The following is a 17,242-nucleotide window of genomic DNA, read 5'->3' on the forward strand; positions in this document are numbered from 1 at the left end:
TTGACCAACACAATGACCCGGGCTGCCTTGTACACTTACTTATTAATAAGAACTATTCATGAAGTGCTGCTGTGTGCAGAAACTGAGCTACAAGAAGAGAAAATAGGAAGTAGGAAGAAACCCTTTGCTGTCATGCTGAAAAAAAAAAGTGCTCAAACTTAAGAGATAGGAAACTTCATTTGATCTTCAGAGGGTTATTTTTTTTAAGTGGATAACTCATCATGAATCCACCCTTAGCTCTTTTAGCCCCGAAGACCCATCCTGGGTCTCACTGTCACGCTTCTAATCATGTAAATCGGGAGGGCTGGCAGGTTCTTCAGAGCGCGTGTGTTCAGGAAATGCGAGCAGAGAGCGGCATGTCTCGTTCATGTGATGGACAGGAAGTCTTGCAGAAATAAGAGGAGGAAAATGAGTTGCTCGCAAACCACAGCACAGGTCACATGACGTGAAAACAGAACTGCGCGGAGAGAAGTTCACTTCAGCCCCGTCAGAGGTTTCTGGCCCTCAGCAGGCACTTTCGCAGAGCCGAGAGGGCCTTCTACTTTTCACTCGACGCCGCGGCTCAAGGGCTCAACTCGGTCGCAAAGCAGCAGCCAAAATGTTCACAGGCAAATCAGAGGGACATAGAAAAAATAAAAACTGAGAGTCGGCCGTTCTCTTTTGCAGTTTTTATGAGAAGAATTAAGCAAATTCATTGCAGAGTGTAAAAAAGAAACACATACAAGTTAAAGGATCAGAGAGAGCACTACTTGTGAAATTTGTCTCAAGCATAACAGCAGTTTACAAGTTTCATGAAGTCAGGCAGTATTGCGCAATATTGTAGCAGAAATTCAGACTATAGCAAATTTAAGAAGAAAAAAAATGAAGCGTATATTTATATACAATAGTAATTTGTCATATTAGCCTACTGCAGCCATCAGCCACCACTCTACTTTAACTGCATCATCGCTGGTTAGTGTCAAAGCCGGCCCAAGGGATAACCGACATTTGAGATCCTGTGGTGCCGGCCTGAGGCCTCCAAAGAGAAATTAAAGGTTGACAAATGCACAGTTTGCATATTTTGGGCAATTTTAAAGTTACCTTAACAGAATCCTATTTTAAAGGTGTTTTCACACCTGATAGTCCGTTAGACTCGGTTCGATTTGGGACCAAAACTGAAACATTTGTTACATTTTTCAGCTGGTGCGGTTATGGACTCATATCAAGAGTTTGAAACTCCAAATATTTGGTCACAAACAAAAGTTTTGACACTTGATTGTTAAAAAAAAAAAAAATTCAGTTAGAGACCCCAAGCTTCTCACAGTTCAATTATGCTTACCAGTCTGGATTAAATAATAAAGTCACACATGATTAGGAAATAAAGATAAAGAAACAGAAACAAACAATAAAAGACATGTTTGTGACCATATGACAAATTCTGACCATGGTGATCATGTTGCTACTTGTTCCTCTAAGATGTTAATGCTATGAAGTCTCAGAAAATACAACATCTTTTCATAGGTTTCCAATGCAAAACTATGGGAAAACTTGTCTCAAAAACAAAGGGAATGACATGAGATATACGATCCAAACCATACAAAACATGCAAAAATCAGTTACCATGACAGTTTTAACAATACATGTTGACTCTACAGTTGCAATAACGTACAGATTAAAAAAAACAAACCTTTCCCACCAAAGGAAAATGCATTATACAGCTTAAACACTGGAATCATCGGCCTCTGTCATAAAAACAGATCCATTATAGCTCCTATTTATTTTGCCCTTAGTCAGTCATCAGACCGCATTCAAGCTAATCATGTTTTTCAAATCAATAAATGAAGTTTACTTTGCTGGACCACGGTAGAACCCGGACAGGTGAATATGGAGCATATTTCTGACATTTCCCATTGACAAAGGTGAAACGTATCAGGGACACGAGGCGTTCGAGGTTCAGTAATCTGTTTACTTCAGTGCAAAATGTCCGATTTGTGTCAATGTGGAAACCAGAGTCCAATTGAGTTTTGGTCTCAAGTCCCACAGCCGGATCATCTCACTGTCTGTTGTCCCTACATCAAACTCTCGAGCCATAAACCCAGATCCCCCTTACATACATTGACTTTTACAGCTCTGTCTCTACCTCCCCTGTGGGTTTTGGACAGTTCCACGTTGACCATCTCCTCTTGCTACCTTCAGAAATCAAATGATGCCAAGAAAAGCATCTTAAGTTCCAACCTAAAGTGTTTTGTGAAAGGGGCTGCAGTCGTGTCACTTTATATTACTCACAGAAAATGTATAAATTGGATATCTACGCACATCATTATTTGAAGTTGGTCAGTCATTATCTGCATTTCATTGACAATCGGTCTTTGGTTAACCAAGAAATCCTCCAAATTTGACTGAAACAGACACTGAAATGTAAGATGCTTGGGCCCTTTCATCAACGAACATCTCACTTTTTAAACAAGCTGTCTATTCAGGGTGACTTTTCATTGAAACTTTGCACAAATAGTTTTTTAAGGGGTTTATTAGATCTGGTGCAGAGTGAAGCCTGGATGTTGGACTTTAGTTCATGCTTCACTCCGTCCAGGCTAAGGTCCATACTGTCCCTTAATGCCTGACCAAAGCTGTTTACAATGGTCTTCCGGGTCTTTTACTCAGAACTCAGACTTGGCACTCAGCGAGCTTTCATGTGTTTCCTTTAGGTCTCCGCTAGTGGCCCCAATCATCCCTGCCTTATCTTTACAGAACAACCTCTTCAGCGTGCTTCTGAACTTCTCTGCCCCGAACAGGTACACCAGTGGGTCCATAGCACCGTTCATGCAGGTGAGGGAGGAGGTGAAGCGATTGGCCATGCTCAGGGCTCTTCGTGTCTGGCAGGAAACATCTGGGTTGTTGTAGCCAAGGATAAAGGTGACTCTGCTCAGATGATAGGGCAGAAAGCAGACCATGTAGATGAGAATGACGGCACCGATGGTACGCAGGGCCTTGAGTTTTAGGGCAGGGTCCAGCCTGCAGCCCCGATGCAGGCTGTGGATGATGAGCAGGTAGCAGGATAGGGTGGCAAGGAAAGGCGGGGTGAAGGCCACAGCCAGAGAGACCAGCGCCCTGCGGGACACCTTCTCTCTGTACAGCTGTAAACACACCGTTGTGTTGTCCACCTGCGCCGTCTGATGGTTAACCAGCAGTGGCGCCATAGAGAGTGTGACCAAGACCCACAAGCACAAGCTGATGATGTGAGCATAGCGACCTTGGCGAAGCTTCATTGATCTTACAGCGTGAACCACAGCCAGGTAGCGGTCCCCTGCCACGCAAGCCAGGAAGTACAGACTGGCGTACATGTTGACATAGAACAAAAAGCCCACCAGCCTGCAGGGAACCTCACCCAGCGGCCAGTGGCCGCCGGTGAAATGGTAAGTTGCTCTGAGTGGGAGGATGACCACGTAAGATAGGTCTGCCACTGCCAGATGAACCAAGAAGACATTAGCAGGGCTAAAGGCCCCACGCTGACGAGAGAAGATCCAGAGAGCCAGACTGTTACCACCGAGGGCCAGGACGAAGACCACCACATAGAACCACCCAAACAGCTGGTTCTGTATCGCTGTCTCTGCTGGTACACAGCTCTCAGATGACTGGTTTGAGAGTAAAGATGTCTCTGCAGTCGTGGCAGACTCCATTTTTTGGTTCCTGAGGAAAGAAAAAAATTGCATTAAGTTTCACAGAAAATTGCAAAGTTTGTATTTTTTTTAAAAAAAAGGAACACATGCACATTTGCGGAAAAGATGAGTGTTGACTTTTAAACCACTAGAACATGAATTTGGGTTAAGTCGAGAAAAAGTTCAGTCTTAGGCTACGTTCACTCTGCAGCCTGAAGTGACCTAAATACAATTCTTGTTGCCCTTATGCAACCTGTATCTGATCTTTTCATGAAACAAATCTAATTTTAACAACTACAACCGTGGCCACTTGGTTAAATGGTCCTAAATCTGATATGTAATCTTTTCAAATGTGACCTGTGTCTGTACGGTCAAGTCACATTTACCCTACCTGTACGCATTGATGCTCGACAAATGTCACTATTCTCTGTCTTAATATGCGCAAGTGTGAAGAAAAACAACAACCTTGGTAGGCAATGATGCAGATTAAGTTGTTAATGTTGGTGATCGCTCTGGTTGGACAACAACTTTAAAATCGCAAGATATGCTCCACCTTTACCTTCCATCTTTTCTTCCGCAACCACTGAGCACGCTAGCTACAAGTGACATTACTTTGTCCTCTACCTTGAGACACTTTTACTTGCTTGCAGCTCACACAGGAGATACAGTCACATATATTTGGAAATGTATAGAGATAGAGATAAATCTTTATTGTCATTGTCACAAGGACAACGAAATTCAAAAGGTGCCATCAGTCGGTGCACATGCCCAAAAACAAAAAATAACTGTCTCACAATTCACACACAACGCAAGAATCAACAAACAACTGGCAAAAAAAAAGAAAAATAAGAACAGCCACATTCTCACATACATCATTTATGATGATTAATGGTTGTTTTTGATTGCATTTAGTTTTGTTATTGCTATCGGGTAGAAACTGTCTCTGAGACGGTTGGTTCTTGTTCTGGTTGCTCTGTATCTTCTGCCTGAAGGCAGCAGTGTGAACAGAGAAGGTCCGGGGTGAGAAGTGTCCTTTGTGATGTGTTGTGCTTTTCTTAGACAGCGGTCGCTGTGCAGGTCCTGCTGTGGTTGTTCAAATGTGAACAACCATGCAAAACAAATAATAAAAAATTCACTAAACATTGGATTTGAACATTAAGGCCTGCAATGTGAACATAACCTTAGTATTCTAGGAACAAACTAACTTAGCGACAGGAAGCCAAGCTAGACCAACTGTGTCCAATCACAGAGAGACGACAGGCAGGGAGCATGTTTGTAACTGCGCCAGACTCACAAGGTAACAATAGATGTTAGTGTCCCTTGTTAATGTGCCACTGACCTCAGAGCATGTAATTGCTTCGTTCTGACCACTAAACTTCCTCTACAAAGCCCAGGAAGGCAGCCCAGGTCATCAGCTCTTTAAGAACTTATTAACTTCTGTATTTTGGGGAAAACAAACCAAGTGTAAAACATCATCACCAGACAAAATAAAAACTAAAAAAAAAAAAGGTAAATCAAAAATTAAAAGTATACAACTCAAACCGGAAGTCGAAAGTACTAGCAAAATAAAACACTTTCAAGTTTGCTGTAATAAAAAAAACAAAAACACTTGTGGTTATTTACAATATGTAATTCAATCATTCTCAATTAAACTCCTAATTTTTTTATTTAGTCCATAATGGAGGGACTATGTTTGACTTGGCGTTTAAATTCACCAAAACCTCGTCCAACATTCTTTGTAGGACTGAACATTGTATTCTCATGGTTAGACACACAAAAACATGAGACACACAAACAAAAAAAGAGAAAGAAACACACACACACACACACACACACACACACACACACACGCACTACTGTGTGTGGGAAATCTCCAACTGTCCACTCCTCTTTTCTTCTGTTGTTGCAGCCGGACACCAGCTCAGCTCTCATCAGCGGGTCACAACAAAGTCTGACTTTACTCAGTCTGAGGCAGGGCAGTTTCTGTAGCATTTATACACAATCCAGCAGCAATACTAGAACATGTGTAACTAATGAACCCGTAAAAAAAAAAAAAAAAAAAAAGGGAAATCAGGGGCTTGTTTTTACAAGGGCATATTAGAGTCATTGTAGATAATGAAAAAACTGGAGTACATTTCTGCCAAAAAAAACAAAACAAACCTCAAACTTTGAGATTAAAGTTTCCAGAAAAAGTTTCTGAGATTGATCTCAAAATTTCTGACTTTTTTTTTGGTTTTTTTGGCAGAAACGTGCTCCTCCTTTTGTTTTCTGCCCACACTGGGCCCTGACACGCCGTTTGGAGGTTTCTCACTTCTGGTCCATTAGGAGCCATCCAGATGTAGCAGCGTGGCTCTCAGCCAAGACTCAGACTCTGCGCTTTCATCCCTCCTTGAATAAAAGAACTGCAGCCTCCGGCGGTGGAGGAGCTGGAAGGTGGCGGCGGTGGGAAACAATCCGGACGCGGAACAGTGGAGCGGAAAAGCCTGAATACATGCATCTCTCTCTGAGAGACAATCCCAAAGAACAAAACCAGAAAATCGCTTTCACCACAGCGATCTAGTTAAGCTGATCTGTGCAGAGCTGACCGAGCAATCTGGTCTCCAGTCGACTAATCTGTAATATGTGTAATCTGACACTTTGACTGGAATACTGTAGAGTAAAAAGAGGGATCTGACAAATACAGTTTTATTCAAATATAAAGCGGATTCACATACACCAACCGTCTTCTACGTCTAGAAGAGAAATAAGAGTTCTAGTAGTTGAGGGTAGAGATATGAAAACCATCATTTGTGATGCGAATCTGTGTAATTGAATCGTTTATTGGGAGAGGCTCTGATCCCAGCAGCATCCTTCAGTGAGAGTAAGAGAACGACCAGCTGCTCGACTAACATAGCCTCGAAATAGAAACCAAAACTACAAAGATGTGTGTGTGTGGGGGAAATACATGTGCAGCCAAGCTGGAGTTAAAACCAAAAACAACAAGAAGAAGCAGGAGAGGTTGGTTTTACCCCACGGCCCGCAAACTGTTCAACAGAGAAACAAGTGAGCCTCAAAAACTCATTTCTAACCCGAGAAGATTGTAAAGCACGGTGGCTGAAGCATCGTGATGCGTCTGTTTTTCCCCAGCCTATTTTTTTATTTTATTTTATTTTTTTGACATATCAGGAATCGCAATAAGATGCAGAAAAGGGTAACGCTGTCTTACGCTGCTGGGGAAATGACTTTGAGAAGAGAATGACCCTGAACACACCACGAGGAGCAGCATTTTGGTTCACCGACCAACAACTTTGGGCATCACGGAGCGACTAGGTTACATAAAACCAACAGAAACCAAACTGTGATGTTTCTGAGAAAAAAAAAGGAAAAACAAAGGGAGCTGTGGGATGGAAGACCTGAGCACAGCTCTGACAAGTTGATCGACTGTGATAGTAAATGTAATACGAGTGATTTGATTCTTCCTTTGGATGCATTACTTTTTCTTCCCTTTCTGTAGTTCTGTAGTAGAAAGTTCCTCATTTTTTTCTTCATTTTATTTTATTTTATTTTTTTTAGGTTCTAACAGAAAGCGTAGGTCTCACTTTGAACCCGATACGTTACAATGATAATTGTGGAGAAGCAGCATTCAGCTTCTACTCGCCTCAAATCTGCAACAAACTTCCAGAAAACTGCAAAACAGCCGAAACACTGAGTTTCTTTAAAAACCCACCTGTTCAGAGTTGCTTTTTTGAATCATAATAACTGGAACGTTGTCCAACATATTTGACGTTACTGGTTTTATGTTTTGATGTTGTGGCCATGTAAAGCACTCTGAGCTACCTTGTTGCTGAAATGTCCTGTACAAATAACCGATTAATCAGAAACAGAACATTAAAAAAAAGAAACAAAAAAACCCCGACTTTTAACAAAGTTTTGATTCAACTGACAGAAAATACCGGTGCATAAAGCCAGATGCTGAGCAGACTTACCGGTTGATATCCTGAGTGTGCGGGATGCGGTCGGGTGCTGGAGCAGGGAGCCGAGACTGGAGAGCAGGAGTTCATGTGGCTCTCCGCGGAAGAACTGATGCTCTGACACGAGGAATGCCGTCCTATGACCCCTCTCCCCTCTCCCTCAAGACGGCCTGAGGAATGAAACTGTAGCTCTTTTTGTCTCGCAACAAATTTGATAACAGAAAAGGAGCCCCGACGGGGAGCCTTTCGCTTGAACCCTGACCCCACCCTTTCTCTCTGCATCCCCTTCTCCTCTGAGAGCCACTTGTGCGCTCCACAATAGCTCGACTCAGAATAAGAGCCGCAGTTCGGCAACGGGGGGTCGGGGAGGGAGGAGAAGAATGGCATGCCACAGTCGGGCAGGATGCCATGGTAACCAGGGCTGGTGCTGCAGCAAGAGCCTTAAACATGAACCACACACCCACACACACACACACGCCCACACACACACACACCCTGCTGAAGAAGAGGAGATTTGGAGTTGTTAATTGTAGAGTTTATGACTGAGTCTTAGAGGTGATCTTTTGTGGATCCTGCTCCGCAGGGCAGCGAGGGGTGAGGAGAGAAACAAAGCAAGCGCAGCAACGAGAGGGTGTTCACTGCAAAAGATGCAAAAATATTTCTAATTACGGTCCAGTTTCTAGTGCAAATACACTTTAAATAAGACAAAACTAACTTACGAGTAAATTTTCAGCAAGAGGAGCTTGTTTTAAGTAAATAATTGATGAAAATGTGCTTGATCCACTGACAGATTATTTCAATTTCACATTTTTTCATAAGTGAATTAATTTGCCAGTGGTTCTAGTACTTAAAAAAAAAAAAATCAGTATTAAGGATTTATTTACTCCAATCAAGTCCCTTTATGTTGCTGAAAAGTTACTACAAGTTAGTTTTGGTCTCATTTCCAGTGTACCAAGATATTTGCACCGGAAGCTAGACCAAACATTCTGGGTGAGGTTTTGTGTTTCTGCAGCGTTCCAGGGGCAAACAGAGGCCCTTGTTGCCCTCTTGCCTCCTGGGGGCATCTTGATGCCGAATGCCCAAAATAATCAGTCACACAGTCGACGGACAGATGTGGAGAAAGGCCCGTCTGGCTGAGGGGGGATAATATTTCTTTCATATGTGGACTCCACAGCTGTGCCTGGAGACATGGGCCCTTATTCTCTTCTGTATTATCCGCATGCAAATGCTATTCTTCAGACTTGAATGCAGCCACTATCTGCGGAGGTCTGGAGACGGGCTTTGACATCGCTAACCCGTTAATCTGCTGCCAACTTCTAATCCACTAATAGGCCCGTTTACTTTCTCCGTTTGGTAACCGCGCAGCAAAAGAGTTTCTTTGTGGATTGGCCGATATCAGGAGCGTCATTCTGCGTGCAGCTGAAAGGGCTTCAGGCAAAAATGGTTCCTCTGACGGTTCAGTGACACTGAAGAAATGATTTTATTTTTCATTATAACCCCCTTCTACTGCTTACATTGCTACAGTGGCCTATCAGGGCTATTGTAGAAAGAAAAAGGAGAACATTTCAGCCAAAAAACCCCAGATGTTTTGAGATTAAACTAAAACATTTTCTAGAAAGAAAATTTGGAAACTATGAGATCCAAAAATCAAGTTTTCACCCTTTGGGGCTCAGAAAAATTCCAAGCGTTTTTTCTAGAAAGTTTCTGAGCTCAATCTCAAGATGTCTAAGTTTTTCCAAGTACTTTCTAAAAAATTTTGGAGAATCTAAATATTTTTTTTGCGTGTGGAAATGTACTCTTTTTTTTTTTTCTAACAATGACCCTATTACACCATCATACATTTCAGGAACTGATCCAAATGCAATGAACACACTCATGAAAACTGCTAACAGAATTCATACATCTGGAATTTTCTTTTTACAATAAGATTTGTCAAGAGATGCAAATATCCCCTCAAGACTCGGGAAGGAAACCTGAATCGGTCCGAGTGAAATCAACATCACCAGATTGAACGTCAGTGAGAACATGTTCTATTTGACAAATTTACCAAAGGAAGAAAAAAAAAAAAAAAAAGGAGAACAGAAGTTAACATTTTCTCATGGGGACGGCCATTCTGAGATTTACTACTCGGACTGATTGGTAAAGAAAGCTGCTTTGAAGGGCATCCCGCAGAGTTTTTAATACCACAAGACATGTGTGGAGTAGTGTGTCAAGCTGTGGGGCCCCATGATGTGTGGGTGTGTGTGGGCGTGTGTGTGTGTCACACAGGAGCACAAGCGTGTTCAGACGTCAGTGTTTGAAGGAAGTGACACAAAGCTCCTGTAAAAGGAAGTGAAGACGACTAAAACAGCCTGGTGGTTCAGGAATCTTTACAAAGATAGTTTTCATTAATGCAAAGGTATGTAGCGTTTATTAAAAAAAAAAAAAAAAATCAAAGTTCACCATGTTGTGATGGCATAGACAGATAATCTGAAAAAACAAACAAGCAAAACAAATCGAGCTCCTCTGCCTTTTACCAGTGATAATTAGAAACAACTAATCAGAGCCAGGAGGAGGGCTTTAGCGCTGTCAATCATCCTCATAAGCAGCTCATACCCCCTTCTTCTCTGCTACAGTGTTTCCCCTCTCATGAACGCTAAATGTTTTTCTGGATAGGTAAGTTGTTTCCCCGTCATTAGCACTTTAATGAGAACAAAGTGGAGAACTGACTACAACCCTGAAAATCATCAAAGCAACACATTAAGTGTTTCTCTTAGAGAACCTCTTCATATCCATTTATGGCTGGAACGAAATCATGCAGTTATTCAACGATTTCCTGGATCACTGGGAAATGACATGAAACGGTGACTAGCTGTGGAGCTGGGGCTCCACACGCTGTGCATTCCAGAACCCGACAGACCGAGTTCAAAGGTTAGAGTTATCTCCTGCCTCGATGGGACTCAGACATTTTCTGAGTCCCATCGAGACCCAGATATTCTGATTTGTTTTGGCAACCAGGTGAAATGCTGCCAAAGGGACATCTTCTCGCGTTGCTCTGGTTCTGAACAGAAAGGTGCATCGGTTGATTTAAGAAACATCAACTCAACGGTTTGTTGTTGTGACTGGATCCTCGGTATCAGCTCTTAGTTCCCTGGTGAAACTCAAAGCCTGACTCCTGTCAGCTTCCTGTTTACAGGTTCATCTGTTGCACTAGTGAGTCATACAGTCACGTTTGTTCTGCCACTTAACTGGACCTGCAGTGAAATATGTTGCAGGTCGCATTATCAACAAGTCCTATCAAAGCAGAGGCTAAACATGCTAACATAAGCCTAGCACTGAAGCATGAAAACATCATAAACAAGAGCAAAATGTGAGCTTATTGAGGAATGTACCTGCATGTGTTTTCAAGGTTAGATTAAATAACTTTAGAAACAAATAATAAAGCTACGTTGGAGCAGGATTTTCAGGTTGTGCTGTGTGTTTGGACAAAGTATCCATGGCTGCCGATTAAGTCAGACAGGAACAAGCGCAGCATAATTATTTGTAAATTGGGAAAGAAGAACAAGACTACAGTACTAATACAAATCACATAATACTGATGAAATTCAGTGCAATATTTTACTGCATACAGTCGACATATTACAGATTTTAATCACGTATCGGACTGAGTCTCGATGTCTAATCCTAAATAATTCAAGGACAGAAAAACAAAAAGAATCCTGATCAAAACACGCTTAGTTCTAGTAAACACGCAAAGGAACCTGTGCTCCTCGTCTTTGGGTTAGTGACGCAAAACAGAACCTTGCTTCAAATCAAAACTGAGAAACATTTTTATTTTTACGCAACAAATCTGGGACTTTTTCCAGCAAACGACACTGAAATCTTCTAGAAAGGATCCTGACTTCACAGGTTTACATGTTGTAGCGCTGGCCTCTGGTTCTCTCTCTGAGGTACATGCTGACGTAGGAGGTTATCAGGTCATCCATCTTGTAGCCCTGTTCATAAAAAAGAGAGAGAAAAAAATGCAAAGAATATAAATTCAAACTTTGTTAAAAAAAACAAAACAAACAAACAAAAAAAACCTCAAACAAAACAACCTACCAGCGACGTTTCACAGAGGAATTTGTTGCCCTTCACTAAGCTGCCGACGGTCATGTGAAAGTAGGTGCTTCCGCTGCACCAATTAGCTATTTTGTTGTACGGGTGATTTGCCAGGACCTCCTTGTAAAATGAAAATAAAACATCAGTAATTGAAGCTACGCAGAAAAAAACGCCCAATTGAACATTTCTAATCGCAAAGTTTGCTCTTTTGTAACCTTAGTTTTCGGGTGCAGGATTGTGAGTCCAGTTTTGCTGATGGCGATTCGCACAATGTCTGGAAAATCTTGCTCTGACGTTTGCTGAAGAAAGAAAGTAAAGACAGAAAAATGTAGGCTGAACTAGTTTTTACGGCTGCAGCGGCTGCTTGCTTTCTGCGGCTAGAGCACAGCGGTGACAGAGGACGCAGAAGCCACTGAGACCAAGCAGCCCGTCTGAGCAGAGGAGAGACGGAGAGTCTGCAGAACCCACCTTCACTTCAAAGAACGCGCAGCCGAAGGTCGGCCAGCGACACACCGCCTTCAGGAAGGCAACCTTCGCTTCCTCGACGGCCATGCCGCCGTGCTTGTTAAAGAAGGCGACGATGTTCTGCAAGTGGAAGAAATGCAAACATGTAGCAGCATTAAAAAAAAAGAGAAACAGGAAGAAAAGAAATTGCCCCGTTTTTTAATGAGGTTAATGGATTCCTCTCCACCCCCACAGGCTGCAGGGTGAGTTCTCATCCTCCTCCATAATGGACATATTGTTTATATATGATCGGCAAAGCAAAGTCTCATTATAAAGAAATGTCTCCATGTGCCAAAATCTAACAAAACAATGTTGTATCTCTTATTCTGCCTTTTCACAGAGACCCTTTATAATCTTCTCCTTATTCATGGAGAGATGGTTTTTTTTTGTAAACACCAGCCCACTGGTATCAAGCACTTATTAATGAACAGCTTATAAAGTCACAATTCATAATTCTCCACAAAGCACATTACTTACAGTACTTAATTTTGCTTAAAAACTAAGTATTAGAGCGGTTCAAACCCACTAAATCACATGTGTCAAACGCAAGGCGCAAATGTTTTAAATATTGGTAATAACACTTGCCAGTTTTTTCATTTATTTTCTGCAATAATTGCATTGAATTTCCACTGAGAAATGTATTTATTTTTCTTATTCTACATTATTTTCAATCCCACAGGGAACAAAATAACTGTCCATCCTCTGTTTTTCCAAAAATGTATGTTCATCTTTATTTTACATTCAAAAATAGAGATAAAAATTGTGGTTCTTTAAAAATTGCAACTAATTTGCTATAGTACATGTATCTAAATGCATAAGATGCCTTTTTATTTTTTGTCCAAAGATTCCTGTGACATTTGCGAGTCTAAATTATAATAATGTTTTTGGTCTGGCCTAAAAGCAAAATGTCTCCTTAATTTTTAAAGGTTGCAGACGCCTGTTTGTGATTGTAATGAAACAAAAGGTGTAAAAGTTAGAGGGATATAAACAGATATCAAAGATACTTTAACTGCAGATATTAATCTGGAAGCTATGATACCAAAATAAAACCAATAAACATTTTCTTTAGTGCCGCCATTGAGGTTTCTAGTTTTACACCGAAAACAACAACAGATAAGAGAAGATCCAGCAGGCTGCATATTCCTCTTTGCCGATCTCCGAACTCCTTCACATCCCTGAATCTATCTAAACCATCAACACGCCCACAGCCAGCCTGGTTCTTCTACCTTTTTCCACTCGTTTTCAGACATGGCCTTCAGCTGGTCGGCGGGAACCAGCTCCTTCAACACCTTGGGAATCGTGGGGATCTGGTTTTTGTCACCGTTGACCTTTACCCTGAAGAGCAGAGCGGCAATGTTGACCATTTCCTCCTTGGTACAAACGTGATAGCCTCTCAGGTACTTTGGCAACTCCTGGAAAACAGAGTTGGGGTTTGTTACGGTAGTTTTACATGCAGTCGTCGTCAGAGTGAAGGTTCATTTTGGCCTCAACGTTCAAATTCCTTGCAGATCGCCTGTGACTCACACTGGGTCAAAACTATACATACGCTCCCAGTAACATTAGGATTAAAAACCACTTAGGAAATGGGGAGAAACCAAACAATGTTTGCAGCCACTAAACAAGATCCTGGCTGGATGTTGGACCACAAACACAAGTTTTAAGCAGATATCATCTCAGAAATTTAAGCAATTTCAAGATGGCTCAATTTTGATATTTATTGGGGAACATTTTCCAGTTGGAATAACCAACTGTGTTCAAGGTTCAATAATCTGAGATGGGATGTACAGGAGCCACCTCGCTTTGTCAACTAGTTCCAAGACATTGCCCACCGACTGACCCACCTGGAGGTCAACCTGTCTTCTGGCATTACAACATGTTGGACCTTGAAACCCTCTCTTCGTTTGAATTCTTCATCTCTTTTACCAAAACTTTCCTCAAAAGGTTAAGCCACGTCAAGTCAAATTTATAATCAGCTAATAAACTAATAATTTAGTCTCGTGAGATTTAGTGAGACATCGTCACACTCATCTCTTACATCTGGAGAAAGAGCGGGTCATAAATAACTGAGAACACTGAACTAGTGAGCGACTCCTGCTCAGTGCTGGAACTGTTGCTTCAGAAATTTGACCTTTGAACCCACTTCCCGAGTCAGTAGATAAATATGGTCTGTTTAGTTGAGAATATTTGCCAATGTTTTTCCACGCCGCCTTCCCAGCTGACATCCTCATTTGTGTGCGAGGCCTGATTGTATTCAAAGCAGACGAGGACAGAATCTTTCCACTGGGTGTAAAAACGAGTAGAATGAAGCCGGGAAAGCGGAGCTGCTCACTGAAACGCACCTGAGGGAAATGGAAGATAAGGTCAGCCTCGGTGTCTCTGCCGGGGATTACATTGAACCACAACTTCCTCATGAAGAACACGTGGTAGGAAATGTTGACCGGTCCACCTGCAGCACACAGACAGAGAGAGAGAGAGAGAGGAGTCTGCAGTCAAATGGCGCCGACCATCCAAACCTTCACTCTCTGCACGCTGTGTGGTTACCGTCTTTAATCCTCTTGGCTTGTTTCGACCAGTCGGTGATTTGTCTCAGACTGTCAAAGAAGTAGTCTGTGTCGTTCAAGCTGAGAACCTGAGATTAAATAGAGACGGTTAGACAGTTCTAGCCTCATCAGAGAACTTTTTGGTATCTGAAACCGTGTGAATGGTAAGACACTGGAAAACTTTGCAGTAGAAAAGAATTATGAGGATTTCCAAAGAAACACAGACGCCCTCTTTTTATCTTGTAACACTCAGGGTCAAAAATAATGGACAAATGTTGACCTTTCTTTTGGTTTTTGATCTAAACTCAAGAGATTAAACCCTAATGTTCAGTCTTGGAATGAAATTTGCCTACAAAAACCATCTACAATGTTCAACTTTGGTTTTTCTTTTTCCAGTTTTTCTCTGTCTGAATCTTCCAGGGTTAATTTTCAAAATGTGAATGACAAGAGAAAAAAAAAGTCATTTAAATCAGGCAGAACAGTGCTGATCTTTAATAATGTTGTTTCTTGCGTAAACTTATAATTAAAATGGTTTGAAACAAACACAAGAAAAAAAAAATCTCAATCTTTCTGGAGGCCGCGCTGGGATCACCAAATCTCCATAGCAACCAGGAGTTCACGGAAAACGATCACGAAAACTGACGGCCGAACCTTGTCGTGCGTTTTCACAAAGATGCTAAAGCCGTCGGCTGAAGCCAGCTTGAGCTTCTTGGAAATGTTCTGGATGAGATCCCGGATCCTGGTGCTGGTCGCCACCTCAAATATCTGGAGATTGGGAGGAGAGGAATCCGTGTTGACATTATGCTGACAAAGCGGATTTGTTTGGCTTTGACGCGTCTCCGGCGGGGGGAGAGAGAGAGAGAGCGTCCCGCTGCGTACCTCGTCTGTGTCGTTGGGGAAGTAGATTTTGTGGAAGATCTGGGTGCTGTTCTGCTGGATGGCGTCCACCTCCACCTGGTGCGGCGGGAGCTTCCTGGGTTCAATCCTAAACGCAATCATCAAAACGTTAATGATATGTTTATGTACTTTTGCACTGATCTGAGTTCATCTGATGGCTTGGTTTCCAATCCCCTCAGCTCCCTTCTAATTTAACTTCCTGTTTCACGTCTCTTGAAAGTCGAGCCTGGAAGATGACGGCATGTGTGACACCAAACGGTAACTTCACCGTTTTTTTGCTGCAAAAATGATTTTTGAAATACTGTGCAGGATTTGGTTATACTATTTATAGAGTTCATGTTGATATGAAATCATTTTGCAGTTTGGTAACTCCTTTTGCATTTTTGTAACAACATTTACAAGAAGCACTCTTCTTGTAAATGTTGAAAATGTTATTTGCACTTTAAATATCGACTATGTTAAATTCCTGTCTTTTTGTTGTTGTGTTTTTTTGGAAAGATTACGTGAAGCAATTTAAACTTCCCCCCTCACTCCCACCAACACTCTGTTACGTCAAAAAATAAAGCTTACAAAAAAGTGCAGTTTCGGCTCAACCTTTTGAAAAATCAGTAATTCTAGGCTGAAACAATCAGAAAAAATAAATAAATCATAACATCCTGGAGAGACTAATTATTTGATCTCAAGATGAAGTTCCTGCTAGTCTTCTATGTAAGTATAACATATCAAAATGCTTATTTGTGTAGCAGAATTGAGTCATCACCAATCATAAGCATGAAACAGTGTTTACTTTGCTTTATTTTAGTGAGTTTTTTTTTTTTTAAATCAAAGACATGATGCTGCCACTGCTGTAATTTCTGCTCGCTGATTAAAAGCTGTATTGAAATAATCCGGCCGTTACGGCCTGGCGTCGTCATGCAGACGCCGACTGTAAATATGGTGTATTTATAGCGGAGGCCATGCAAATGCTGCATTTGGCTGGTCACCCTGGTGCAATGTTGATGCAAGCCATTTGTGTTCACAGCCACCTCACAGGTGCAACAAGTTCTGCATCACATCGCATGTGTTTTTTTTTTTTTTTCTCAAAGAAAGACAACAGTATAAAAAGCATTTGAGGAACAAAGAAAAACAAGACATGACAGTTAGACTTTTTCCTCCTCGCGGCAGATTATCAAGCGACAGCAGCCAGGAAGACTGGTGCAGACGGCTGATGACATACAGGGCCAACAGTTTCTGCGTTGGTGGTGCGGGACAAACCTGAGCGAGCTCTGCAGCCGCTGCAGACAGTCGGAGGCCAGCTGCTCTCTGCGCCGGGACTCCACAAACTTCTGGGCGTGTCTCAGGAGGGCCTGGCTGGGCGGGAACAGGCCGCAGCACAGCCACAGCAGCTGCCAGCCCTGCTCTATGCTGAACCTGCAGGCAGAGAGGAGACCTCAGTAGAGAGCGCCCGCCTGGTGTCCGGACCACGCGGCGTCCTGCGGCGGCGTGTTTCACTGGGATTGTACGAGACAGGCCGACGCGAAGCAGCGCATGAATACGGCGGAGGGAAAAATAAGAAGAGGTTCGTTTTGCTTTGCGAAAGTCCAGAGCTGGGTCGGACTGGAAGGAGATGGCAGAGTTTGGGTTTTGCTTTGTTTGG

At 42.2% G+C, this 17,242-nt stretch overlaps 2 protein-coding genes across 2 annotated transcripts in view; both read right to left on the reverse strand.

Moving 5' to 3' along the window:
* Positions 1-653: 653 nt before the first annotated feature.
* gpr17 (G protein-coupled receptor 17) lies at positions 654-7,852 on the reverse strand. Its single transcript, XM_023339196.1, has 2 exons — positions 7,601-7,852; positions 654-3,666 (listed from the first exon to the last, which is right to left on the reverse strand). The coding sequence occupies exon 2, from the start codon at positions 3,654-3,656 to the stop codon at positions 2,637-2,639; it is 1,020 nt and encodes a 339-aa protein (XP_023194964.1). The 5' UTR covers positions 3,657-3,666; positions 7,601-7,852; the 3' UTR covers positions 654-2,636.
* Positions 7,853-11,168: 3,316 nt separating this feature from the next.
* LOC102222184 (unconventional myosin-VIIb-like) overlaps positions 11,169-17,242 on the reverse strand; it is a 33,066-nt gene continuing 26,992 nt past the window's right edge. Inside the window, exons 39-48 of the mRNA XM_023340047.1 lie at positions 16,861-17,016; positions 15,589-15,694; positions 15,361-15,474; positions 14,711-14,798; positions 14,509-14,615; positions 13,396-13,581; positions 12,134-12,250; positions 11,881-11,964; positions 11,666-11,785; positions 11,169-11,559 (exon numbers count right to left, since the gene is read on the reverse strand). Of these exons, the coding sequence (XP_023195815.1) occupies positions 11,476-11,559; positions 11,666-11,785; positions 11,881-11,964; positions 12,134-12,250; positions 13,396-13,581; positions 14,509-14,615; positions 14,711-14,798; positions 15,361-15,474; positions 15,589-15,694; positions 16,861-17,016 (1,162 nt within the window). The 3' untranslated portion in view covers positions 11,169-11,475. The remainder of the gene's footprint in view (positions 11,560-11,665; positions 11,786-11,880; positions 11,965-12,133; positions 12,251-13,395; positions 13,582-14,508; positions 14,616-14,710; positions 14,799-15,360; positions 15,475-15,588; positions 15,695-16,860; positions 17,017-17,242) is intronic.

The sequence above is a fragment of the Xiphophorus maculatus genome, chromosome 9, assembly GCF_002775205.1.
Source record: "Xiphophorus maculatus strain JP 163 A chromosome 9, X_maculatus-5.0-male, whole genome shotgun sequence".
NCBI lineage: Eukaryota > Metazoa > Chordata > Actinopteri > Cyprinodontiformes > Poeciliidae > Xiphophorus > Xiphophorus maculatus.

Excerpts from the sequence above, each read along its gene's own strand:
- gpr17 (XM_023339196.1), bottom strand. The coding sequence starts at position 3,656 with ATGGAGTCTGCCACGACTGCAGAGACATCTTTACTCTCAAACCAGTCA.